The sequence below is a fragment of the Heterocephalus glaber genome, unplaced genomic scaffold (genome assembly GCF_053883595.1).
Source record: "Heterocephalus glaber isolate CG9 unplaced genomic scaffold, H.glaber_assembly_v1.0 deba00000594, whole genome shotgun sequence".
In the NCBI taxonomy this organism is placed as follows: domain Eukaryota; kingdom Metazoa; phylum Chordata; class Mammalia; order Rodentia; family Bathyergidae; genus Heterocephalus; species Heterocephalus glaber.
The window spans coordinates 15,487,644-15,512,562 of NW_028258151.1; the positions used below are offsets into that span (position 1 = coordinate 15,487,644).

The following is a 24,919-nucleotide window of genomic DNA, read 5'->3' on the forward strand; positions in this document are numbered from 1 at the left end:
GGTTTCCTCACCCATGAGGCTCTGCAGAGCAGCATCGAGGATGACACGAGGTGGTATGTGTGGGAAATACTGGCTCCATGCTATACAGCAGAGTTGGCTCAGTACATCTGAATCCTAATTGTCTTCCATGTCTGGAAAAATAACTAAAGGAATAAGTTCTTCTTACCTGAAAAGATTCTTTTCTTTTTTTTGGTACCAGAGATCGAACTCAGGACCATATGGTTTCAAGGCAGGAGGCGGAACCACTGAGCTAAATCCCCGGCCCCTGAGAAGATTCTTAAGGACAGGTGGTGTCATAGGGGCTGGGGTTAGGGCAAGCCAGCCTAATTTTTGCCCAACTCATATGGCCCTCTTTCTCTGCCCTGGCAGTTCCTGGCAGGCTCTCCCTAGAGCTGGTTCCAATCCACACAGCCTGGGGAAGTGGGGAAGGGGCCATGTGGCCCCCTCAGTCTCCTCTTGCTGTTTCCAGCTGCCAGCCCACCATCCTGTCCAGCCTGAGTTCTCTGGGACAGGGACCTGGTAAATCTTGGGAGTTGAAAAGACCCTGCCTCCAGGATGGGAGGCCCTAGTTCTAGCTCCAGCCTCTATAAATTTTTTTTTTGGTACTGGGGATCGAACTTGGGACCCTGTGTTTGCAAGGCAGGTGCCAGAACCACTGAGCTAAATCCTTGGCCCATATACACTAAATTTTTGAGTGACCTCAGGCAAGGGTAGACCCTCTCCAGGAAAAAGAGAGGATGCTTTTTTCCTCCTGCCTCCTGGGCAGATTCTGAAGATTCTTAACCTATCTAAGCAGGAAGAAAATATGGAACTTTACAATCTTAGGGTTTAGTCTAGGGTCTATGACCCCACTTCAGTCACCCTGCTCCTAACCAGGGTCCAAAAGAAAACAAGCCAGTGAGGGTGATCAGTGGATACGGATTTTTATGGGAAAGGAGCTACTGTACAAAAGTATGTCCCTGCCCTTAGCAGCTCCTCTTAGGGCAACACCACAAGGGCCATAGTCTTGTTCCCACCTGGCTTGCCAGGGCTCACTCAGTTCCTGCCAGCCCTCGGAGATAGTCCCCTGCCAGAGGCAGTATGGCCCAGTCATCGGTCCGCAGGGCCACAGGCACCCCATCTACCTGGGCGGCCTCCAGCCGTAGCAGGAGCATGGAGGCCGGGGGCAGGCGAATGGCTATGTGGTAGTTGTTGGGGGCCTGAGCCACTATCACAAAGGGCTCCAGGTGGCGGGACACTAAGGTCTCCAGCCCTTGTGACTTGAGTGGACACCACACACGGCTCTCAGCACCCTTTGGCAGGCAGGAGTCCCAGAGCCCCTCAAAGAAGCCCTGTTCCACTCCATCAGGGGGCTGGGGGAAAGGCAAAAAGAGGTCTTCGAAGTTCACAGACAGGGGTGGCAGGGGAGCATGGCATGTGAGGCCAGCAGGTGTGCTGTAAAGGGCCTGGACCTCCAGCTGTGTGGGAGCTGGATGTCGGGGCTGCAGGGGCAGGAACAGAGAGTGGGCAGGGTGGCCAGGACACAGGTAGGGGACATGGATGGCCCCCAAGGGTGCATAGAGTTGTCCTTCCACACGGAAGCGTAGCTCCAGAGAGTAGATGGGCTCCAGGGCCTCTATGTGAAGCTGCAGGACTGGTAATGGGCCTTTGGGCATCCGGGGCCCCACACTCAGGCGAATGGGAGCCGGGGTCTCCTGCACTATCAGTGTCACAGCAAAGCCCTGGTTCTCAGCCACCAGGGAAGAAGCCAGTGTAGGCGCTGCAAGTGAGGGGTCCAGGGCTACCCCTAACTTGGGCCCTGCCAGATGAGCCAGGAGGATGTAGTAGAGGCGGGCATGGTCCCGCCCATCAGGGTCCTCCAGTTGCCTGGCCAGCACCTGCAGCAGATGGGTCAGGCCATTTCCTCCACCTGCCTGCAACAGAGCCCGGCAGACCCGAAGCAGAGCCTGCTGCAGGCGCCAGTCTGTGCAGTGGGCAGCAGCAGCCTGCAGAAAGCTGAGGATGGCACTCTGAGCATCTCCCTCTGCCACTTTTGCCAGCATTTGCAGATGCCAGCGAAGAGCTTCAGGCCTCCCAGGCCTGGACACCACCTCCTGTTGCAGCACCCTCTTGAGGGGCTCCCCCAGCTCAGGGCTCACCTGATCCAAGAAGTCCACAAGGTGGGGGGCCAGCATAGGCCGAGCTCGGTACAGCTGGGCCAACCCGTGAATCAAGGGTGTTAGCACTTTTGTTTGCCCCACCAGGCAGATGGCAACCAGATATGAAGCCTGGAAGCAGAGAGTAGCCAAGGCCCGTGGACTGCCATCCAGAGCTGCCCTCTGTCGCAAGCCAGCCAGCAACTCCTCCAGGTACTGCCGTGGGCTCTGAAGTTGGCCTTTGTCCTCTTCCTCCTCTTCAGCACACAACAGGCACAGCAAATGCAGGCGGGCCAGCAGGGCCATGGGGTCATGAAGGAGACTGGGCATGAGGCTGCGGCATAGCTGGGGCCCCAGAAGTAATGGGGCAGCCTCCTCTCCTTCGGGGCCCAGTGGCCAATTCTCAGGGAAGCTCAGGAGGCAGTGCAGGTAAAAGAGGTGGGTAGGCAGGGGCAGGGACGGATGCTGAGCAGCCAAAGTGAGCCGGCGGAGCAACAGGGCCTCGTCCTGAGCCGTGAATAGTGCCTCCCCAAAGGCCGCTTTGAGAGCAAGAACAGCATGCAGCAGTGTCAGCTGTGCTGTGCCCAGAAGACGTACCAGCTGGGGCTTGAAAAGCGCCGGTGGCTGTCCCCGCAGACCTCGAAGGGCCCACCCCAGCAGCCACAGAAGCTGGGCTTGGGCCACGGGAGTGAGCAGATAGGAGGTGTCCAGAAGTTGGGCCACAGCAGCCCTCAGCTCCCGGGCCTCCTCAGGACTGGGTTCCAGCACTGCAAGGCCACACTCCCCCTCATTAGGGGTGGGCCAGCTGGGTGCCTGGGGCAGAAGGTGGGCAGCACCCTCTTCAGCTAGGGTCCAGTCCCAGGAACCACCCTCAGAGGAGACCCCAGACACAAGCAGGCCCTGCAGGCCAACCCCAGATCTGGACTGTATCACCAAGGTGTCCCTCAGAGAAAGTGCCAGCAACAGGCTGAGGGGCTGGATGGGGCCCTCCTGCCCCAGCAGACTCCGAAGCAGCCCCAGCAAGCCCCCCAGCAGCCCCGGCTTGCAGCTCTCCAGCTCTCGCAGGCACTCGCACGCTGTGGCCTGCAGGGGCCGCTGTTCTGAGATGGGGCCAAAGCCTCGACCCACATCTCGACCGGAGGCGAGGCCTAGCAGCAGGGGAAGGAGCCGGCAGGAGGCTCCTGAGGTGGGGCTCAGCACACCTCCTGTCACCAGTACGGTGGTGGCCGCCAGCAGCAGCGGCTTCCGGAGAGCTGAGGGCCGTGGGGGTAGGAGGACCAAGGCATCCAACAAGGAGGTGGCGGCCGCTTCGGCTGCAGGAGGATCAGGCCACAGCTCGGCTGGGTATTCCAAGCTCAGGGACAGCAAAGAAACCTAGGATGGAGATTTAAGGGGGAATTGTGAAGATGAGGTTCGGTGCGCAGGAGGCTGGGGTGACCCCGTGTCCCTGTAAAGGGGTCACGTGCCCGGCATACCTTAGTTTGCTCGGTCAGCTTCTCACTCCTTAGGTCATTCAGCAGGTTGCGACCCAAATCCTCACCGTCGGCACCTGCCATGAAGGCGGAAGGGCTGGTCCGGAAGGCCACCAGGCGCTGGGCCCAAGCCTCGCGGCTCAGGGGCCCCATGGTCGGTCGCGCAGATCCCCGCGGAGCGCAGAGTTAGCCGTGGGCCGGGCTCGGGGGCGAGGACGCGTGGGGTCTCGTGGCCGCTAGAGGGCGCTCGGGCCCCGCACCACCACGGCCAAGGTGGGTGCCGCAGTCACCCCAGGACCGTCTCGCAGGTCGCAGCGGTGACCCCGCGTCCGAGTGTCCCCAGTCGAACCCGCGAGGTTTTAGGGCCGACGCTGCGCGGCCGCTGGGCCCACCGCTCGGCGCAGGGCGGGGTGCTGGGAGGGTGCGTGCCGAGAGCTCATTAGGCTGCCCGCGGCCCGCATCGAAACCGCGGCGCCGCCCGGGCCCCCGGCACCCACAGTAACGGGCCGGCCTCTCACCGCCTGACTCAGCTGCCGAGGGCCCTCGGCGGCCAGGTCCTTCCCTTTCCGGGCGCGCAGCGCGGGGCGGGGCGAGGCGCGTGGGCGGCTGAGACTGGCGGGCCCGCGGGGCGGGGCGTAACGGGGCCCGCCGCCTGCCAGGCAGGTGCCGACTCGCCGGTTTCGCTGAGGCTGAGTAACTGTCCCGCCGCGCGCCCCCCTTCCCTGAAACCGCCGCAGGCCGCGGCAGGGGCGGCGGAGCCGGGTGGGCCGGATGCCCACTGCCAGCTCCCCTGCGCCGGGGCCACGATCCCAGGCCCTCTCGCCCGGGCCGTGCTTACCGCATTCCCCGGGGCGCGCGGGTGCGGGTCCGCGGGCGGCCACCGGGAGGTGCGCGAGGCGCAGACCTGGAGCGCCGCGGGAACAGCGCGCGCGGCCCCCGGGGAACCGGTCAGACTGGCGCCGCAGGGCTTGGCTTCTCGTACCGACCCGACCCGACCCGCTCGGCTTGGGGGCGAGGAGCCGGCGCCGGGATCCTGGCACTGCGGAAGTTGCTGACCTTTGCCTGAGGCTGAGTTTATGACTTATAAGGGTCCGGGCTGCCCTCGGGGTAAAGCGGGTGGAGCAAGACCATAAGCCGAGTGAAGCCAGAAAACAACGGGATGCGGACTGGAGACGTGCGGGTTGGCAGGACCTGGCTCGCTGCACGCCTAACACAGCTGGGAAACCAAGGCCCAGGCGAGAGAGGCCTGGCCATCCAACCCCTAGGGTGAAGCAATCCTGACATCTAGGGAGCTGGCTTCCGGCTGTTTGGGGGCGTCCCAGGTGCTTGGACTGGGGTTGATTTAGCAGATTCTTCTAGGTCGGAGGCCCAGGCTGCGGGAGTCCCACTGACCGCAGGTTTCCAGAACACAGAATCTCGGGTGTCCAAATCCTGCCATCCACTAGGCTGACCAACCTCTCTCACACTAACAAACCACTTTGCAGATGAAACTCTGAGCCCCTATGCCAGCCGATCCCAATTGGTCTCTCCCCTACCACCAGGCTGCTCAGTCCCCTCCCTTCCCCATCCTGTCTCTGTTCCAGATGGGAGGGGTGGGGTAGAGAGCTGGAAAGAAGGCTTTCTGGGTGCCCAGGGACGGGTGTGTGTGTGTGAGGGAATAGAGACAGACACCCAGAGGGACAGGTCTAGCCAGGTGGCTTGGTCTTGGCCCCTATGGGCTCTGGCTCCACAGCTGACTCACAGGCGACAGTCCCAAACCACTTCCCTCTAGGTGCCTCAGTCTCCCCATCTATAAAATAAGAGTGATGACTCCTGCCCAAGGGGCTGTGGGAAGCCTGGCTAATTAAACCTCAGATGAAAGGCCAGGATGGGAGCAGCCCTGGGGAGGGAAGGCAGCTTGGAGAAGGAGCCTGTCTGGTTTCCCTGTGTGGGGCCCAGAGGGTGCTGATAACTGCAAGTCCCAGGCCCTCATCACTGTGCAGGAGGCTAGACGATTATTAAACCCTTGTTGAAGTTGAGACAGGGTGCCAAGGGCCAGGGAATCCAACAATGGATCTGGCTCCAGACTCTGACAGTCCAGCCTTTGCCAACCTGTAGCCTCCCTTAGCCTGGCTCCTTGGGGCAGGAGTCTGGATGGTGGGGGCCCCAGGTGTGGTCTCCAATACTGTGATGGACAGTGGACTCATGGAGGCTCATGGCATCCCTGAGGTACCAAGAGAAGGTACCTTTAGGGGGCCCAGAGAGGTGCCATAGTTTGTACAAATCCCAGAGCTGCTCAAAGGTAGACCCAGACTTTGGTACCTAACCCCTGGAACCCTCAGTCCTCCTGAGTGTCCAGGTCCCTAGATGGACTTGGCTCTCACCTGGCTGCCCAAGTGTCTGCTCCCTGGGTGGACAGTAGTGCTGGCTCTGCCCCTGGCACAGGGCAGGCACAGAATTGAGTTCAGCCCATCATCAGGCCTGCCAGGGAGGGTGACTTCACTGCACAGGCCCAAACATGGTCCATGCCCAGATGGCTATGCAAGAGCCCTCCACTGGATGCCCTCACCTCATCCCTTCTCTTTCTTCAGAATTTCCATCATCCCCATGCAGCCCACTTCTGGGGAGAACCTAGACACATACCTAGAAAAAGTCAGTTTTCTGAGGATTCTTTTTTTTCCCCTGAGGGTTCTTGAACTTTTGTTTTCTCATCTGTAAAGCAGAGGATGCAACCCATTCATCCCCACAACCCTGGGGACTGGGATACAGGGATGCTTTAAAAATTAATCCATCAGCAACTCCAGAGATAAAGCAGAGTAATGAATGCCAGGGGCCAGGCAGTTGGGGGAATGAATGGAATGTGACTGTTAATGAGCGCCAGATTTGGGGTGGGGGGAGTGTGACAAAAATGTTCTGGACTAAATGGTAATGGTTGTACAACCCTGTGGAGACTAACACCCCTGAACTGTACACCTCATAAGAGTGAATTTTCTGGTATGTAAATTATTTATTTATTGAGATGAGGGTCTTGCTCTGTTGTCTAGGACCTTGAATTCCTGGCCTCAAGTGGTCCCTGCCTCAGTGTCTAGAAGGCTAGGACTACAGGTGTGAACTACTACACCAGGACTAGGACTCCAGGTGTATGCTAGGACTACAGGTGTGAACTACTGCACCCAACTTTTTTTTTTTTTTTGGTACCGGGGATTGAACTCAGGACTTTGTGCTTGCAAGGCAGGCGGCGGAACCACTGAACTAAATCCCTGGCCCAACCCAACATATTTTTAAGTAAAGCTATTAAAAATGGGGTTAGGGGCTGGGGTGCTGCCACCTGCCTCTCAAGCGCAAGGTCCCGAGTTCAATCCCAGGTACCAAAAAAAGGGGGGGGGAGTGTTAAATACAGGGTCCCTTACATATAGAACTAGCATTAGTGGAAACAGACAACAAACAAACCAAAATGTCACAGTGAAAACCACTGCAAAGAAAACAATCAGGGAATGGGACAGAGGTGACCGTGGGGGCAGGGATTTAGCCGCCAGGGTCACCAAAGGCTCTTGAGAGAGGAGACGTTTGGCTTAAATCTGAATGAGGAAAGGTTGCCAGTAACTAGGTGGGGAGAAGGATCACAGGTAGGAGGAGCACAGGATAGGCTGAGTTGGGGACAGGCTGCAGCCTGGTCTGGGGACCTAGGAGGGCACACAGGGAAGTGGCAGGGAGGGAGGCAGAGCCCAGCGGGCCAGTGCACATCAGACTTTGGGATGCTGTTCTGGTTGAGGGGAGAGGTGGTCGGCTTGGGTTTTCACAGCATCAGCAGTTTATGGGGCGGATGGGGAGGGTGAGGGGGTTTGGGTTCAGACCTGCCAGTGGCCGGGTGTGGGGTCAATGAAGAAGGAGGCAAGAACTTGGGCTGATGGTCCCAGCATTCAAACAGGAAGGCTGTAGCAACTGTGAGCTTGTAATGAAGCCTGGCAGGCAGGACTGTGGCCACCATGGTGGACCTCAACTGAACTCCATCCTCTTGCAGGAACCTGCTCCACACCAGGGGATCTGCAGGGCCCCAAAGCTGCCTCCTCTGCTTATAATCCCCAGCCTTTGGCCACAGGGCAATGTCCCCACCAGCAGGTCCTCAGGGCCCAGGGCCCAGGGCCTGGACCGCCCCCTCAGTGGGCTGGGAGGCCTAAGGGAGGGACTCATCAGGAAACAGTGTCACTCGAAGCACCTCAAGGTTTGTCAGGCCTCTGGTGGCCTCCACAGGTAAAATGGCCAAACAAGGCTGGAAAGTCTGGGGGCTGCCGGGGTGAGGGAGGGGCCCCCATCAGCTTGCTGGAAGGCTGAGTCCATTTGTCGTGGCTGCTGGGCTTCTGGGCAAAAACAAATCCAAGAGCATCTCTTGAGGGTAGATGGGGAAACAGGCCCTGAGAATCAGGGTCTGAAGCTGGATTCTTCTTTGGGTGTCCTTTCAGCCCATCTCATCTCCCATAAACCCTTCTGCCTTAGACCTCAGGAAGCCCCAGCCCCTCCCCACTGCCACCCTTCCTGGCTCCCTCAGAGACCTTCCCTCAGAGCAGGAAGCAGTGGTTTCAAACCCTGTCTTCCCCCCTCCCAAGCTGTCCCTCCAAGCTGCCCTCCCAAGGGCTCCTTGGGATGGAATCTGAGCCCTAAATCCAGATGGTACTCTTTGGGGAACATGGTTCTCACCTTCTAGGGACCCTCTTTCCTTTTTCTTATGGCTCAGTTTGCACCCTAGCCCAGGCAATCATTATCATCTGCTCGAATCACTGCAGTAGATCCTGTGCAGATCTCCCTCCTTCCACCTTCTCCACTGACACACACTGTTCTGCCTATAGCAGACCCCATGGCATCAGGAGCATATGGTTTTCCACTTACTGAACCTCACATGCTGTAGTTCACCTGCCTCCCCAGCCTTGGTTCCCATTCCCTCCCTTCCCCTTGCCATCCGGCCTCTGCAAACACTGGGTACCACACACATTCTTTCTTGCTCAGGGACCTTGATACCAGCTGTTCCTTCTGGCCACCATCTTCCCAGCTCTGCACAGCTGGGCTCCCATTCAGATCTCAGCACCCTCGCCAGCCTCCATCACCTCACCCTTGTTAAACATCTGCATCACACTGGTTCCTTATTTGTTTGCCTTGTATCACAGTATCCTTGGTGCCTAGCACATGGTGGGCACTCAAGAAACATCTGTTGACTCAATGAAGAGCTGGATGATTGATACTGAGCTGCCGGTGAGCTAAGTGCTGGGTGAGCAGCAGTGGCTGTCTTCATGGTGCTCACATAGCTCGGTTTACCCAGGCTCACATATCCTGTCTGGTTCTTGCACTGGCTATGAACCACAGTCCACATACTGGCAGCTGGTGCCAGATCTAACCCTAGGAGGTATTTTGTTTGAACCAATCTATCCTTTTAAGAAAAATTGGGAGCTGAATTAAAAATCAAAACAGGATAGTGCACTCCTATAATCTCAGCACTTGGGAGGCTGAGGCAGGAGAATCACCTCAAGTTCAAGGACAGCCTGGGCTACATAGTGAAAAGTATAAAGCAAGACCTTTTCTCAAAAACAAACAAAAAACAATAAACCTGGATTTGTGACTGCCATTAGGTAGACATGTTTTCTATAATCCCCACCACTGTCTGGTCTCCCTGAAAGTCTGCATCTGGTATGTATTATGTATGTATTTATTTTGGTTGTAGCAGTGGGGATTGAACTCAGGGCTTTCATAGCTCCTTTCTCCATTTTATATATTTATTTATTTATTTAGAGACAGGGTCTCACTTTGTAATTCAGGCTGGTCTTGAACTCACTCTGTAGTCCAGGTTGACCATGAACTCATGGTGTTCCTCCTGCCTCAGCTTCCCTAGTGCTGGGACCACTTCCCTAGTGTGTGGCACCACATCCAGCTACTTTCCCTATTTTTAAACCGGTAGATTGCCCGGGATGAACAAGGCATGGTGACACACACCTATAATCCCAGCAGTAAGGAAGCTGAGGCAGGAGGATCACCATGAGTTCAAGGTCAACCTGGACTACATGGTTCAAAACCAGCCTGAACCATGTACCAAGACTCTGCCTTAATAAATAAACAAATAGGGCCGGGGATTTACCTCAGTGGTTTCAAAGCCGGGTTCAAAAGCGCAAGGACCCGAGTTCAATCCTGGTACTAAAAAATAAATAAACAAACAAATAGCCCGGGCTATTTGGGAGCTTTAGCCTCCCAGAATGCTGGGATTATAGGTATGTACCACACCCAGCCACATCAATTGCCTTTTGTCATTGAACTTTACTATTGTTTTCTTTATACTAAAGAATTTTGTTCTGTATCTATCCCTATCAAAAGTTGAAAATGAAAGGATCACACAAGGAAACAGGATATTCATTCACCCCACAAATATTTATTTATTTGTTTGTTTGTTTGTTTATTTTGGGTACCAGGGATTGAGCTCAGGACCTTGCACTTTCGAGGCAGGCGGCAGAACCACTGAGCTAAATCCCCATCCCCCACAAATATTTATTGATAACCAGTTTTGTGCCAGGTATGGCTATGGACACAGAAACTGTAGCAGAGGACAGCTTGGGCAAAGCACCTTCCCTCCTGGAGCCTTGTTCAGTTAGGTGTGCCTTTCTTTGTACAGTGGAGATATTAGGCTGGCTAGCTTCACCCATTGTACCTCCCCACCTGGCCTCTGGAATCTCCCCTGATGAGAAAGTCTGCCTGTGTGTCCTGGGTCATCCATGAAGACTTCACCCTAGAATCCACCAGGGAACAAAAACCCACTGGGGCTGGCACAAAAACAAAAGTGCTCAAGAAACATCTGTAGAATGAGTGCGCTAAATTCAACTCTCCCCTAGTCAATGCTGTTGCTGCAGGATTTACTGCTAAGACAAGCACATTACAGATGCTCATTGATGTCAGTTGAAGGTAAGGGTCCAGGATCAGAGCAGAGGGTGGACAAGGGAAGTGTGGGCTTTGTGAAGGCAGAGCCCTAGGGAAGAAGAAGTCGAAGACATTAATGCCTCTTGGCAAAAGCATGCGTCACTCTCCAGTGACCGTGACCGTAGGAGATGGGTGATAGGATTCTTAAGGGACAGACAAGGAAGGACCCTTGGCCAAACTCAGGATACAGGAGCTAGGGAGGAGGAAGCCCATCTATCCCCAAAGTCCATGCTCTCCTCACCCACAAAGGGGGCTCCACAAAAGTCCTGGGGAGGGAATGTAAAGTGTCTCTAGAAGCACGTCACCTTCAACTAGATTTCTGAGAGTCCACATCAACTGCTTTTCTTTTGACTCTCTTTTTAACTGTGTGGATTCATTTACTGACTCATTTCTTCATAATCTGTTCTACCAAAGATTGCATACTATATGAAAGCTAGGTTCAGTGATGCATGCCTATAATCCCAGCTACTTGGGAGGCTTAGGTAGAAGCATCCAAGTTCAAGCCCAGCCTGGGCAGTTTAACAAGGCCCTGTCTCAAAAAAGGGGGCAGGGGATGTAGCTCAGTGTGAAGATCCTAGGTTCCATCCCCAGTACCAAGGAGGGGGCATTAGTAAAGCTGCTGTATCACAAAACAAACAAAAAGCCAGTATGTGAGAAAGATACGTGCAATGGACTCTAAAATGAGTGGGTCCTCTCCCTGCCCTTAGTAGGTTGTCGAGTAAAAGAAGCTCAGCCATGACGGAAGAATCACAGTAAAATGGCTCATGGTGGCCACCAAGCATTCTGGGTAGGGCAGTGGGTCTAGGACATCCCTCGAATAGGGTCTGGCCAAGAGCAGAGCAGGATGGATTGGGGGTTGGGGGGAGGCAGGCTGAGCCCCTACTCAGGGTTGGCCTGACCCCATCTGGGATCCTGGATCCTCAGCTCTCCTCTGCCCTTCTGCCCTTGCTGCACCTGAAATCAGGCCGGCGATTTGGGACAAGGAGAGTTGGAAGAGTGTGTAAGCCCAAAGGCCAAGGGACTGTTTTGCTGGAAGTTCTTGGAGTCGGTACAATTTAAAAGCCCTTTACTGGGGGGCAGAAAGCGGCCCTCGGCTTCAGGGCACCAGGTGGGCTCTCTGCTTTGTATTTGCTCAGTGGGGTGCAGGTTTCCCGCCTGCCAACTCGCACGATCCTGCCGCCCCGCGTGCGTGCCCGCATGAAGCCAGTGTACAGCAAATACCTCTGGGCTGAACCACGAATTGCTCAGCCGGACTTTTGGCATCCCGGGCCGCCTGGGCTCAGTCCCGGTTCAACAAGTGAGCGCAGAGCCGCCCGTTCCCGCCTGGCGGCTTCGCGCCTTGTCGGGCGCCCGGGGCGCGCCAAGCTAGCCTGGCCCCGTTGGGCGAGTTTCATTTCATCACCCGCGGAGCGTGCGAGCGCCGGTGCACATAACGTTGCCCTACCCTCCTCACCTCCCGTGCTCCCACCAAAACCCTCCTTTTGCAAATGTTAGCACAGCCCGCCGGAGAGGACCCCGGCAGTCTGGGCAGTCGGTGTCTCTGGGGGGCTGGGTGCCGAGTGCTGGCATCCGCCCCCCGCCCCCGTCCGGTAGCCCCGCCCGGCTCGCGAGGCCACCTCAGCGGCAGCGGAATGGAAACCGGTTCGACAGGTAACAAATAGGTGGGTTGTCACCGTTATTTCCCAACGCATGCGCCATCGCTCATCGGGCCACTCCAAGCTAATTAGATCAGATCACCACCACCCCCCCTCCCGCCCCAGCCACCAGCACATACCGCCGCGAGCCAATAAAGCGTGAACCCGTCCGTCCGGCTCGCACTTTAAGACTTCGCGAGCGGCCGCGGGGACGCCAGTCGAGCCGGGGGACGCTTACCTGCCGCTTCCCAGCCGCCCGGTGCACCTGGTTGCAAGGGCGGAGTTGGAACGCGAGCGCGCCGTCCCGGCACCGTCTTTCCGCGGAACGTGGGGGGCGCCTCGGTGACTCCTTCCTCGATCTGTCCCTTCTCTCGCGCCTCCAGCCCAGCCCGAGAAAGGGGCGACAAACTCGGCTGTAGTTACGGAGGAGGACCGCGCCGGGCCCAGAGAGTTCGAAAATGCCCCGCGCGTTCCTGGTGAAGAAGCCGTGCGTCTCCACGTGCAAGAGGAACTGGAGCGAGCTCCCGGATGAGGAGCGTGGCGAGATCTACGTGCCAGGTGAGGCTCCGGGCGCCCGCGGCGGCGAGGGTGGGGCGCAGGTACGCTTGGCTTGGCGCCCGCCGCTGGGGCGCCGGGACGCAGTTTTCGCCGGCCTCGGCCCCGTTACCCGCGGAGGGCCGACCCGGGGAGCCGAGGGGAGGGCAGCGCGGACGGAAGGAGCGCCGGGTGGGGGCGGGGACCGCTCCTCGGCCGGGGGCGCTGGGGAGCAGCGGGGTGTGTCACCGGCGACCGTCGGCCCTCGCGTCGTAAATCCAGAAAGCCGGGGCTTTCTTGAGGGTAGAGGAGGGCACTGGAGCGGTGCCACTTGGGGGGCGGGGATCGAGCTGGAGTTTCGGCTGTGGTTTGCGCCACAAGTGAGGGAAGACGCCGAGCTTAGGCCGCTTCAGGTCTGCCCCCTCCCCCACAGCATGGTGGCCGGTCTGGGCGAGGGGCGCGGCGCTGGGCCCCCCGAGTTTCCCTGGGGCTCCAGCCTGGCGGGCCGCACACACAGGGCGCAGTGCACCCCGCTTGTCCTTGAGACAAAGGTGCGATCCCGTCTCACTTCTGCTAGAAACGCAACCCTTCCACCGTCAGTGGTGAATGGTTTCCTGGAGCCCACCTTGGAGCTGGAGACAGGTCCCTGAGAGCCGGTGCACCCAGTTTATTTTGGGAAGACGCCTTGACAGCGTCTGCATCAACAACTTTGAATGAGTAACCGAGTCTTCTCTTCCTGCAGCGGCACCTTTCCCAAGAGGCCTAAGGACACTTCTTCTGTCCTCCCTCTACCCCCAACAAAACGTTCATTTAGGAAAAGGCCCTGCAACTCCCCCTCCCCAGCCTTGGGGGTGGGGCAGGGGCGCACCGAAGGGGGGAGAGGTAGTAATTAACCAACCGACTTTGACCCTTGATCTGCAGGCTCCATGGCACCGCCCAGCCCAGACCTTTAGGAAACTTGAGAAGGAGAGGGCTATGGGTGAGGGGCCCTGTGAGGTCTGCCTCAGTTTCCCTCCTGAATAAGCCTTTGGAGATGGGAGTACAGTGGCGAAGTCTTTGTGGTTTCACCTGCCAGGATCCAATGACCTGAGATGCTGGTGGGATATTTCACAGCTTAACCTTACCGTTAGGGGCTGGGCCACTCTTCTGTAGTCTCCTTAAACAAGGGATTGGGCCCAAAGGCCCTGATGACTCCAATGGGGAAACTGAGGCAAAGGTGAGTGTGCCACCTGGCCTAAGGTGGGTTGGGTTATGGGCTCAGGATTCTAGTTTCTTGCTGGCCTAGTGCCCTGGCCAGCTGGCCAGTGCTCCACCTCCGGAAGGCCCTGTGAGGGACTGGCCCCTTCCTTACTCCTGCCTCCTCCCCAACCTGTGTTTGACTTGCTGGTTAGCTGCTCCTTGGGATCTGATAAACTGAACTTGGACTGTGTTAAAGGTGAGCCTAGCCTTGAGCTGGATTCAGTGCACTGTTATTTTTAGGTTTATTTCACATAGTAGTCAGTAACAGATCAAGTGTTGACTTTTACAAAGGAAGAAGAAATTCTGTTTATTCAAATCATTGACTTTTGGATCCTAGTGATCCCCACTACCACCACTATGGTTCTGGTGACCACAGTGGGAGTGGTGGTGGCAGAGAAATGTGCCCCAGGGGCAGTAGGTCCCATCAGGTGCAGGGGCCGCAGGAGTCCACTGCTGCTGCTGTCCAGGTGAAGGAGCACGCAGGCCCTCGCTCTCCTGGACAGTCCCGGATTGGGGGCATATGCCCCAGAGACCTGCAAGAGTTGCCCCTCACACCTCCCACAGCTCTGGCCGGGGAAAGCCCTGTGGGTCAAGACAAAGGTAGAAGTTACAGAACTTAATTTTACCTCAAAAAGCCATGTTGCCAACTGTAGAGTTTCCCACAGTTTTGGGAAATGAGAAAGGGAATGTTCTCCATCCTTGCTCTGGTGTCTCAGATGGCTGGAGAGCAGGGGGTGTGTTTTGTGGTGGCTGTCCCCTGGCTAGGCCATTCTATCACCAGCCAACCATGACCCCAGGAGCTGGCTGGGCACGTTTCAGTCATCCCACCTCACAGACTCCGGCACATTGCTACCAGCTAAGCACTGACCCGGTTCCCACTGGAAGGGCCAAAGATCAGGGAATTGAATTCTGACCTTCCCGCCAGGGATTTCTGGGACCTTTAAAGCCTCACAGAGACTATCTGGAGGGAGGAGGTTTCACCCGTGACTTAAAATCACACCAGCCTTTCTCCCGCAGGCAGGAAGGTTCCCTTCCCAGGGCAGAATCTGTCCCTCAACCTCTTCCTCCTCCCAAAGCTGAGGGGAAAGCCCAGAGGGGCAGGCCAGGGAGGAAGCCCCTCCCACCCTACCCTTCCCCTACCCTTCCCCCATCCCATCCCATCCCCTCTCCTGGAGTGGGCTTCTCTCCTTGGTTGTGTCAATATTGACTGTGGAGTGACAGGGAAGCATGCTGGTTTCTTAAGGATGAGCCAGGCACCCATACCTGAGGTAAATTCCACTTCTGAACTGGGGGAAGGGCTCCAGCAACAGGGATGAGGTGGAGTCTCCAAGCCCAGCCCCTGCTGAGTGGAGTCTCTATGCCAGGAAGACACCTGGGGGTCAGACCCTGCCTGGAAGCTGGAACTCCAGGGGCATCCCAGGAACCTCCTCCAGGCCCCAAGCCCCCACTTCCGACCTCCCCTCTGGCTGCTGGTCTGGTCCCCTGTTTACTGGCGGAGCAGCACGTGCACAAGCCTCAGGACAAGCCCAGGAACAAGCCCAGGAGGCCAGCAGGGCTGAGCTGTCTAAGCCTGGGGTTTCCTTTAGCTTAGTAATGTGGCCCAGCCTGGCTCTGTGGGAACTTAGTCGCTTGTTCCAGGCTGAGCTAGAAAGACCAAGAAAGTCAGCTTTGGGCCCAGAACACAAGTGTTTGAGGGCCAAGAGCCAGGAGGTGAGGCCTCCGTGAGCTAGTAATCCTGGGAATGGTGGGCAGTGAAAGAGAGGTTTGCTGTGGCCTCTTGGTAGTGAGACTGAGAGGACAGTCAGCCAGTACACGGGGAAAGAAGAGCATCTTGGGCCCCAGTGATGGGCTAGATGGGACTCCTACTTCTCTTGTGGGACACTATCATGTAAGCTGTTTGTCTCAAGCTTGGGAGTCCCAAGGCAGAGTGCCTTGTTTTGTTTTGTTTTGTTTTGTATTTGAGAAAGTGTCTCACTATGTAGCCCGGGCTGGCTATCCTCCTGCCTCAGCCTCTTGAGTGTCGGGATTATAGGCATGCAGAGTTTCTTTCTTCTTCTTCTTTTCAGGGTGCCTTTTTATCATTGTTCATTTCAGCATGCATTGTGTGGCATCCTAAGGGGGTGCCTGGGCTGGTGTTGGGCAGGAGGGTGACTGATGTCACAGGAAGCACAGTACCATCTGTCCCAGATTGTGCACCCTCTGGTATGAGGTCCTAAAACACAGTTCTAACTTCAGCCTGGACACTGAATGAAAAGCAGTTGGAAAAGGGGACAGATAGTGCCAGAGTTCTATGGCAACAAAAGGCCGAAGATGGGCCCTCTGTGTTCACAGGGCTGTTACCTCTGCCAGTTGGCTGTTGCCATTCCTTTCAAGCAACTGTTAGCTAACTTGTAGGACTGGGGGAGCTGGGCAAAGAAGACCCCAGCCCTTCCTGGTAAGGCTGCAAGACTGCTTTAAAGCCAACCAGGCTATGCAGACACATGTTCAGAATAGAGTTAGCTGAAGGACCATACATCTGCCTGGACATCCTCACATCTGCCTCACTTGCTCTCCCCAGAGAGCCAGGACCAGGCCTCATGTCCAACCCTGTCCCCCTTGGAGGGGTAGGACCTGGCATTCTGTGCAGTATTGGGACCAGTAGCTTTCAGTCTAAGAGCGGGGAGCTCTCAGAGGGTTAGCAGGATTCAGTTCTTAGGTGGGCAGCTGCCTAGACACAGCCTCTTTATGTCCTGTCCACTGCTGTGATCCCTGGTCACAACATTGTCCAGGTAGAGGCACTCTGGGCCAACAGGAGGGGACACACCAGCCCCTCAGGATGCAGGTACAGGGCCTGCTGGTTTGGCCTTGTCACACTCCACAGCTGTGGGCGGGCAATGAGTGGCCACAGAGGGCCACCGCCTTGCCGGAAACATCTAATTAGGGGACAGGGAGCAGCACCAACAGGGCCCAACCAGTTCTGCTTCCTGCCTCCTGCCACTCAGTGGCACTTGGGATGGGCGGTTGGCAAGCTGATGTGCACTCCCTGTGTGTGCAGCCCTGAAAGGGACACATGGGGGTGGCACGGAGACAGGTTTGGCGGGGTGGGTATGATGAGGCATACATCCCCACCCTGGCAGCCTCACCTGCCTCTTGCTCAGGGTAGAGGTGGGAAAGAGCAGCCCAGCAGCCTCCACCCCATCCCCAACTCAGCACCAGCCTTCCAGGTTTGTGTGGATGTGCAGAGGCAGGCAAAGGACATGAGCTTGGGTCCCCAGAACCCCAGCCATGAGCCAAGGGGAGCCAGGGAGCTAAGTGTAACAACTCCTAGTTTAAACCAGCCCACCTAGGGCTGGGGATTTAGCTCAGTGGTTCTGGTGCCTGCCTCATAAGCACAAGTTCCCGAGTTCAATCCCCAGTACCAAAAAAAAAAAAAAACAAAAAAAAACAGCCCACCTCACCTGCTGTCCCTCCTCTGCTGCTCCCAGGGCAGGCAGTGTGGCTTAGTTCTAGCTTTCAACTTGGGGGATCCTCATGCCATCCTCAGATGAGACTGAAGAGGGTAAAGGTCCCCCGTTTGTCTCTACCTGGGGTAAGAAAGAAAAATGGCCATTCAGTGTTGAGCTCTCAGTCAAGGTCTTCAGTGACAGGTAAGCAGCAGTAGAAGCTTCCAAAATCTGTCACTGCTTCCAAAGCCCTGGTCTTGTGTGTGCCAGCAGCTCGCACCCAGGACAGACTGACCTTTGACAGTGTACCCCCAGAGCTCAGCTTGACACCAGCCTGCATGGCCCCAAGAGAAGTGGGACACCAGTTAGGGGCCAGGCCAGGGCTGGTGAATCAACTCCTGGAATGAGGTGGCTCATTAAAGTCCCCCGGACAGACGGACGCCAGTTGCCCGCAGAACGGGTTCTGGGCGCGGGCAGGCACATTCTTCTCCTGTCAGACCTTTGTTGTGTTTTGAGGGGGCGAGAGCTGGGGCCTCTTCCGAAACTCCAGTACTCTCATACTTACCCTTCCTCCCTTATTAGGTTCCTCTATCTTCTCCTACATCCCTTTCTGGAGAGAGAGAGAGAGAGAGGGAGAGAGAGAGAAAGAGAGAGAGCGAGCAATGGCCCTGCCTGGGTCCTTGGCTGTCTCTCTCACCAGCTTCAGTCAGGGAGTGGAGAGCCCAGCTCATGGGTCTGAAACCTCAAATCTATGGCCTAAGTCCCTTTCTGACTCACATCCTTTTCTATCCCAAGCCCCATCAATTGATTGATTGATTGATTGATTGTACTGGGGATTGAATCTAGGACCTTCACACTAAGGTATACCCCTAATTTTTTTTAGTTTTCATTTTTAGACAGGGTCTCATTAAGTCACTACATTGCCCAGGCTGGGCTCAAACTTGTGATCCTCCTGCTTGAGCTTCCCAGGGTGCTAGAATTATAGGCATGGGTTGCCATACTGGCCATCCCAGGGCCCTCTTGATTTGTCCTTCCAAAACTTGGGAAATGTTCCTAGTTTAAAGATTTTAAGTATCACGCTTTGGCTATACTAACTGAAATTTTAATTGAAAAACTAGACTGTTTTTCCCCAGCTCTGTTGGCTTTGAGATTTGTCCTTCTGGGTCAGATTTGGCCAGTCCTCATCAGGACTAGGGCCCAAAGTCGGCAACCAAGCCTCCCTGGCCCGTTCAGTCTAAGGTGCCTACCTTAGGGAGCAGCTGTGTCAAAAGCTGCCAGGTATCGGTGCTGCCAGTGCCAGAGGGAGCCCAGCCTGACAGCCACAGCAAGCGAGCGGTCCACTGTGGGGGAGGGTTGCATAAGCGCTGGGCAGGCCGCCCAGAGACTGTTACGAGCATCCACCTGCTGCTCCCTGACCTCCTCCCTCTCCACCCACCTGGCCTGTTTGCCTGTGGTGCAGGGCCCAGCCCAAGTCAGGAGCTTGGAGGCCAATGGGCTGCAAGAGCAGGGACCAGCTAGGCCAGGCAAGAAAGAGGCTAAGACCACCTGAACCCCAAGGCCAGCAGCTAAATCTGCTTGGAGGAGAGACGTGGAAGGGCCCAGACTACTAGTGATCCTTCCAGGGCCAGGATGAGCCTCAAGGAGCTGTTGCTGACCAGGCTCTCAAGTGGTGCCCTTTGTCCCTACAAGACTGAGGACAGGCATGGAATCCAGAGGGACTGGCCCAGGTGGGGCAGGCAGACAGCTCTGCAGGCATAATTGGCAGGGCAGTTCGGTCCTCCCAGTTCCGCTAAGACACAAATTACTCAGCGGGCAGTGGCCCTTGGCTGGCGTCACCTGTAATTACCTTATTGGGGCGGGGAATGGTGGGTTGGGAGCAGCCCCATTCTGCTCCATGCCCTCGAGGGGAGGGACAGAAGCTCCAGGTTCCAACCATGTCCTTGCTGGGGAACTTTCTGAGACCTGACTGGATCCTCTTTTCTCCACATGCCCTCACCTGGCTCCTCTTCTCCACCCAGTCAGCCTGGGCTTCTGCCCACCACAGCCCTACCGAGAGCCAGAGCCATCAGTGGCTGAACCTCCTTCCTGCTCCCTGGCTTTGGACATGAGCCTTCGGAACTCCAGCTATGGTGTGGCCCCCGGGCCCTGTGTGGTGGCCCAGCTGCCCTCTGAAGACTTGGGCTGCCTGACAGATGCCCAAAGCAGAGACCAGGGCTTCTTGCGCACCAAGATGAAGGTAATGACTCTAAGACCATCTTGAGGACCAGGTCCACGTGTCCAGCTCACAAGACATGGTGCAAATGAGACACAGGTGGAAACTAACCTTGATCCTCAGCCAGGGCTTCTGTGGAGCACTTAGGTGGAGCATAGACAGGTCTAAAGTGGGAACATTTAGCCCTTTCCAGTCAGTGTCCCTGAGATATCCAGTATAGCAAGGAGAGCCATAGGAAGAGCCACCCAAGTTTCAGACAGACCCATGAGGTGGGAGCCTGGCATGGGTGCATCTCCTGGGCTCTCCTATCTGGGCTGTAACCTGTGTGAGGCCTGGAGTTGGTGCTATAGTTAGCTGTTTCCTGAAGCAGGTGGCAGTGACTACCTTTCCTAGGATTGTGTCTCCAGCCCATCAGCATCCAAAGCTGTACTCTAGGGCAGGGTGCCATGTACAAGGCAGCAGATGCCCCTGCTTCCAAGGACAACACCAAAAAGAGGCTGGCCCTGGCTGGTCTGCACTCCTGTGAGCTCCAGGACTGGGAAGCGTCCACCAGCAGTGTTGGAAGGGTACCCCTCTACTGTGCCAAAGGGCTGCAGACAGTTGGCAGTGGAGCCATCCTTCCCCTAATGCCTTTGGAGGCCAAGTGTGTGAAGTTCCTGGAAGGCAATGAGCCAATGTGTTTAGTCATTGGTCCTAGCCAGCTGGGCCCCTCCTGACATTCACAGTGCCCCTTACCCACCTAGGGCCCTTGCCCCACCCCTTGGACCCCTGGGGGTAGAGAGAGCAAAACAGAGGGGACGGAATGGCAGAGGAGCCAATGGAGTGGAGTGAATCCTGGCCCAAAGGTCCTGACCAGCTGGCAACAAGGGGTGCCACAAGCAGAACCAGATAAGAGTGCTGAATGGGAGGTATGGTGTGATTGGGGGAGTACCCAATGACAGGACCACCCACAGAGAACAAGTAACCTCTAGCTGCTAACAGGTGAAGGTGGAGAGTTCCTGCTGCCACTTCGAGCACCACTTTCAAAGGTGTCTGGTGACTCCCAGGACTCTCAGATGATCCCAGAGAGGGAGAGGGAAGATGGTAGAGATGGAGCAAGACTGGCCCAAGTGACAGGCACAAGCTCGTGATACCAGTCTTTCCACTTTTGTTCAAATTTAAAATTTTCTATCATGAAAAAAATAATAAAAATTCACAGGCAAGAAGATGGGAAAAGGATATGAACTGTGTCAGGCTTGGCTCCAGTTAAACTAGAGAACTGGGCTGGCCTAGCCAGGGACTCCAGACTCACAGAGGTGCCATGGCCTGGGATACATCTTCCTGTGCTGAGGCAGAATGAGAATGAATGGCAAAAACTATAGAAAGGCCAACATGCCTCAATTAAGGGTAAATTTGCTTACTGATGCAGCAACCATGTCTGAGGGTTGTTTCCCCTCTTGGTATGGTTAAGAAGAGCCTGTGTGGCAGCTTCAAAAGGGAGCTCAAGACCCAAACAGGAGGCAGCACCAGTGAGCCAGAAGTTCCTTTAGCCCCACACTGCCCATCTCTGAGCTTTGGTCTCTGGAGGTGACACTGGAAGGTGCTGGGACCTAGTGTTTATGTTTCCCAGACTGCAATCCCAACTTCTGGAATCTGTCACAAATAGAGTCTTTGCCCACAGGTGACCACAGGGGATAGTCCCAGTGGAGACCTCTTCACCTGCCACATCTGTCAGAAGGCCTTCACCTACCAGCGCATGCTGAATCGCCACATGAAGTGTCACAACGACGTCAAGAGGCACCTCTGCGCATACTGCGGGAAGGGTTTCAATGACACGTTTGACCTCAAAAGACACGTCCGGACCCACACCGGTAAGCAGGAGCCAGTGGCCAGGAGGGAGCACCTCAGTGCTGCCTGTCTGAGGCCCCATGTGGAGACTCCAGGAGCCTCCTTGACGATGGGAGCCCAGGAAGGGCATCTTGGAGGTCAAGGTGGAATCCCCCTGAGTTGATCAATGAGGACTTTAGGGTTGAGAATCACTTGGGAAATTGGTGCTGGACAGGCCTTATTCATCTCTCTGCCCTAGTCACCTGTCCTGGCTTTTCTGGGTCTGAATGCTGGTGACAGGTGCTGAGGTCCCTGTTAGGTCCTTATGCCAGGCCCTGTCTTCCACAGGTGTGAGGCCCTACAAATGCAGCCTGTGTGACAAGGCCTTCACCCAGCGCTGCTCCCTGGAGTCTCACCTCAAGAAGATCCACGGTGTGCAGCAGAAATATGCATACAAGGAGCGCCGGGCTAAGCTGTACGTGTGTGAGGAGTGCGGCTGCACATCCGAGAGCCAGGAAGGCCATGTCCTGCACCTGAAAGAACATCATCCCGACAGCCCATTGCTGCGCAAGACCTCCAAGAGGGTGGCCGTGGCCCTGCAGAACACTGTCACTTCCCTATTGCAGGGCAGCCCCCACCTCTGAGTAGCACAGCTCAGGGGTGCTTTTGAGGGCCCTGAGAGGGTCCAGGTTTGGCACACTGCTGCCCAACCAGTCTACCCTCCTGCAGCCTCTTGCCAGAATACCTGTGATCAGGACTGGAGCCCCCCCAACACACACCGTGCCTTAGTCTCCCCCATAGACAGGTGCACTCCTGAGGGCTTGGCACTGACCTCTATTCCTTTCTGTACATTTATCTTAGGAGCAGAGGCCACTTGGGGCATGGGAAGATGTGTGGGTCTGGGCAGGGGCAAGACCAAGTGATTTGAAGCAGCTACCTGCATAGACAGGTTCCCCTGGCAGTAGTACTTCTGGGGGATGCAGCAAGAGGAGATCCTGTTGCCCTTGCTTCTGAGCACAGGGTAAGGGCTTCCGGGTCCCCGGGGACAACAGAATCAAGAACACTGACAAAGAGCACCCCTGCAAACAACCACAGTGGAGAGCTGGTGGCGGTCCCCACCTGCAGGGCTGTAGCAGGGGACTCTGCCCTCTGACAGAGGCACCCATGTGCACAGCTGTGTATGTATAGTTGCACATGCATGGATGTGTAGCCCTGCTCAGTGTATGCTAGCACATGTGTGTACCAGGTATGTGTGTGGATGCACACCGGAGGCCTTTCCACATATCACCTCATTTTTGGAATCTTTTTTTTTTGGTACCAGTGATCAAACTCAGGACCTTGCGCTTGCGAGGGGGGCGGCAGAACCATTGAGCTAATTCCCCAGCCCACATATCACCTCGTTTTTAAGAAATCAATCATATAAAAACAAAAAAGAAATCAATCATAAGGTGCCAAGGAAGTTTCATTTCCTTTTTTTAAAGATGACAAATGTACAGATATTAATATATACTTTGGTGCCCATGGCTACTGTTTTTAAGAGAGGGATGGAGCTGGCTTTTCTCCACCCCTGTGTGGTTCTATTTATCCCGGACATTTCAAACCTTTTCTGTGCCTTGGTCTAGGGGTGACTGCCTGACCCACCCCCATTCTTGGAGATATTTAACCAAATGAAGATCTTCCATGAGGCCCACTCTGAGGGTTTCTTGTCCTCTGTCTCTCCCCTTCTGCTGGACAGTGCCTCATTGCTGCTGCCCTTCTGTCCCATCCTTTCTTTTTTTTGGTACTGGGGATTGAACTCAGGTCCTTGCGCTTGCGCAGCAGGTGGCAAAACCACTGAGCTAAATCCCCAGCCCATGTCCCATCCTTTCTTGACAAGCCCAGCTTTCCTGGAGAGCCTGTGTGCTTCTGGGGGGCTGTAGAGGCCAGGCAGGTGCAATGCCAGGTCTCTGATGCTGAGTCCACTGCCTGAAGTACAAAGGCAAGCACAGAGCCAGGTTGAAGGCCAGCCCTTTGCCTGGGTAAGTCAAAAACCTGAGCATAGCAGCAAACAATTGAGATAGAATCATAACACATCAGAAACTTCCAGAGAGAGGAGAGTCTTAGATGGTTAACACATTTTCTTTGTAGCCTTTTTTGTTTTCCAAATGGCCAGGCTGAGGATTTGAGTGCCTGTGGAGAAAGGTGTCATTGTTGGGCTGGTTGGATTCTCTGAGGGAATGAGCAGATTCCCTCATGTGTCTGGGCTTCCTGTGATAACAGGAAAGGGTTTGGATCAGAAGGTGTGGGTCAGAGGAGATACAGTCATCCTGCCGGAAAGCAAGACTGAAGACAGCCATGGAACTTGGCAGACCGGGCAGCCCCTGGAAGCCAAATCCCAACACAACAAGCCTGGCCTCCCTGCCCAGATGGCCTGGGGTCTGTACAGACCTGGCTCAAGCCCAGGTCCAGGCTGACCAGAGAGGAAGGAAGCTTCTTGGACTGTCTCTGAACTGTGTATAGATTAACTCTGAGGACTTGTTTCATTTTTCTTTAGTATGTCTGGGGAGCTGCTATATTCTGGAAGTCCTAGAGTGTAAAATGATGTTATCCAGAAGCTGTTTATGTTTACATCCCTGTATCCCTGGGTTCATTGCCGATCTGAGGCAGTTGTGAGGCTCTGTGTTGTCTGTCTTATTTTATAACCTTCCCTCTAAGTAGTAAAATCAGAGAACTGTTTTCTGTTTCTGATTTTTTAATCAGATGGGCTTTTCTCCCCATGCAAGGAAATTCAACTTGGCAGAGAATAGTTGGAGAGCTGACGCAAGATCTTACATCCAGCTAGCAGTGGAGTGGGGACAACCAGCCAGCCAGCTCAGGGTCAGAGTTGGGAGAGGACTTGGTAGACCTCTAGGTGTCCATACTGGAAGGGAATGTGGCCTTACCTGTCATTTACCCAGGACCACTCTGGGGACTCTGCTCCCTGAGCCCCAGTTCAAGGTTCATCACACAAGGCCTGGGCCACTGGAGCACATCCTGGGAGGCATGAGAAGGCTGGTGTCCCACTGTGGTGAGAAAAATTATTGTTCTGTCCTCAGTTTCACTGTGAGAAGTCTAGAGGATTGGAAAGGCCCTGTTCTGTCTCTTTAAATAGTGGCCACAGGATTTCTCTTTTCTGGGGAAACTTCCTCTGGAAAAGGCCAATCAAACTCCATTTCACACATCCCTGGGAGCGGAACCATTGTTGGTGCCCCTGATGGTTAACTGCTGTGTCACTTTCAGGAGAAAGCACAGCATAGGAAGCCAGAGCCAGCGAAGGTAGCAGATTCTTAAACCTCCCTCCAGCCTCTGCTCTCCTCACTCAGATGAGTTCGGCACAGGTCTTCAAGTCTTAGGAAAACCCTTCCCCAGCAGGGCTGGCCCTTAATGTTCTCCAGACTCTCCAGCTGGTGGGTGCCATGGGGGAGACAAGAAATGCAAGGGGTGGAGAGAAGAGATTAGTGGAGGTCAATATATAACTAAGGACAAATGGTGTGGCCCCAAAAGGAATCTGAAAGAA

General features: G+C 55.6%; 2 protein-coding genes and 1 long non-coding RNA gene across 3 annotated transcripts; 1 reads left to right on the forward strand and 2 right to left on the reverse strand.

Annotated features, from left to right (window-relative positions):
* Positions 1 to 907: 907 nt before the first annotated feature.
* Ap5b1 (adaptor related protein complex 5 subunit beta 1) lies at positions 908 to 4,141 on the reverse strand. Its single transcript, XM_004852376.3, has 2 exons — positions 3,611 to 4,141; positions 908 to 3,509 (listed from the first exon to the last, which is right to left on the reverse strand). Exons 1-2 carry the CDS (start codon positions 3,758 to 3,760, stop codon positions 1,032 to 1,034), a joined length of 2,628 nt encoding a protein of 875 aa, XP_004852433.1. The 5' UTR covers positions 3,761 to 4,141; the 3' UTR covers positions 908 to 1,031.
* Positions 4,142 to 12,316: 8,175 nt separating this feature from the next.
* Ovol1 (ovo like transcriptional repressor 1) lies at positions 12,317 to 24,099 on the forward strand. The gene is made up of 4 exons (XM_004852375.3): positions 12,317 to 12,729; positions 19,385 to 19,602; positions 21,239 to 21,428; positions 21,733 to 24,099. Exons 1-4 carry the CDS (start codon positions 12,630 to 12,632, stop codon positions 22,026 to 22,028), a joined length of 804 nt encoding a protein of 267 aa, XP_004852432.1. The 5' UTR covers positions 12,317 to 12,629; the 3' UTR covers positions 22,029 to 24,099.
* On the reverse strand, positions 14,053 to 19,387 carry LOC110350666 (uncharacterized). Its single transcript, XR_002397389.2, has 4 exons — positions 18,614 to 19,387; positions 17,932 to 17,976; positions 17,382 to 17,507; positions 14,053 to 14,526 (listed from the first exon to the last, which is right to left on the reverse strand). It is a non-coding gene; the product is annotated as an uncharacterized LOC110350666 (long non-coding RNA).
* Positions 24,100 to 24,919: the final 820 nt, after the last annotated feature.

Bases quoted from the DNA above. Each gene is read 5' to 3' on its own strand.
- Ovol1 (XM_004852375.3), top strand. From the start codon at position 12,630: ATGCCCCGCGCGTTCCTGGTGAAGAAGCCGTGCGTCTCCACGTGCAAG. The intron at 12,730-19,384 runs GTGAGGCTCCGG...TTCTCCACCCAG, and splicing joins TGGCGAGATCTACGTGCCAG to TCAGCCTGGGCTTCTGCCCA. The intron at 19,603-21,238 runs GTAATGACTCTA...CTTTGCCCACAG, and splicing joins TCTTGCGCACCAAGATGAAG to GTGACCACAGGGGATAGTCC.
- Ap5b1 (XM_004852376.3), bottom strand. From the start codon at position 3,760: ATGGGGCCCCTGAGCCGCGAGGCTTGGGCCCAGCGCCTGGTGGCCTTC. The intron at 3,510-3,610 runs GTATGCCGGGCA...TCTCCATCCTAG, and splicing joins AGCTGACCGAGCAAACTAAG to GTTTCTTTGCTGTCCCTGAG.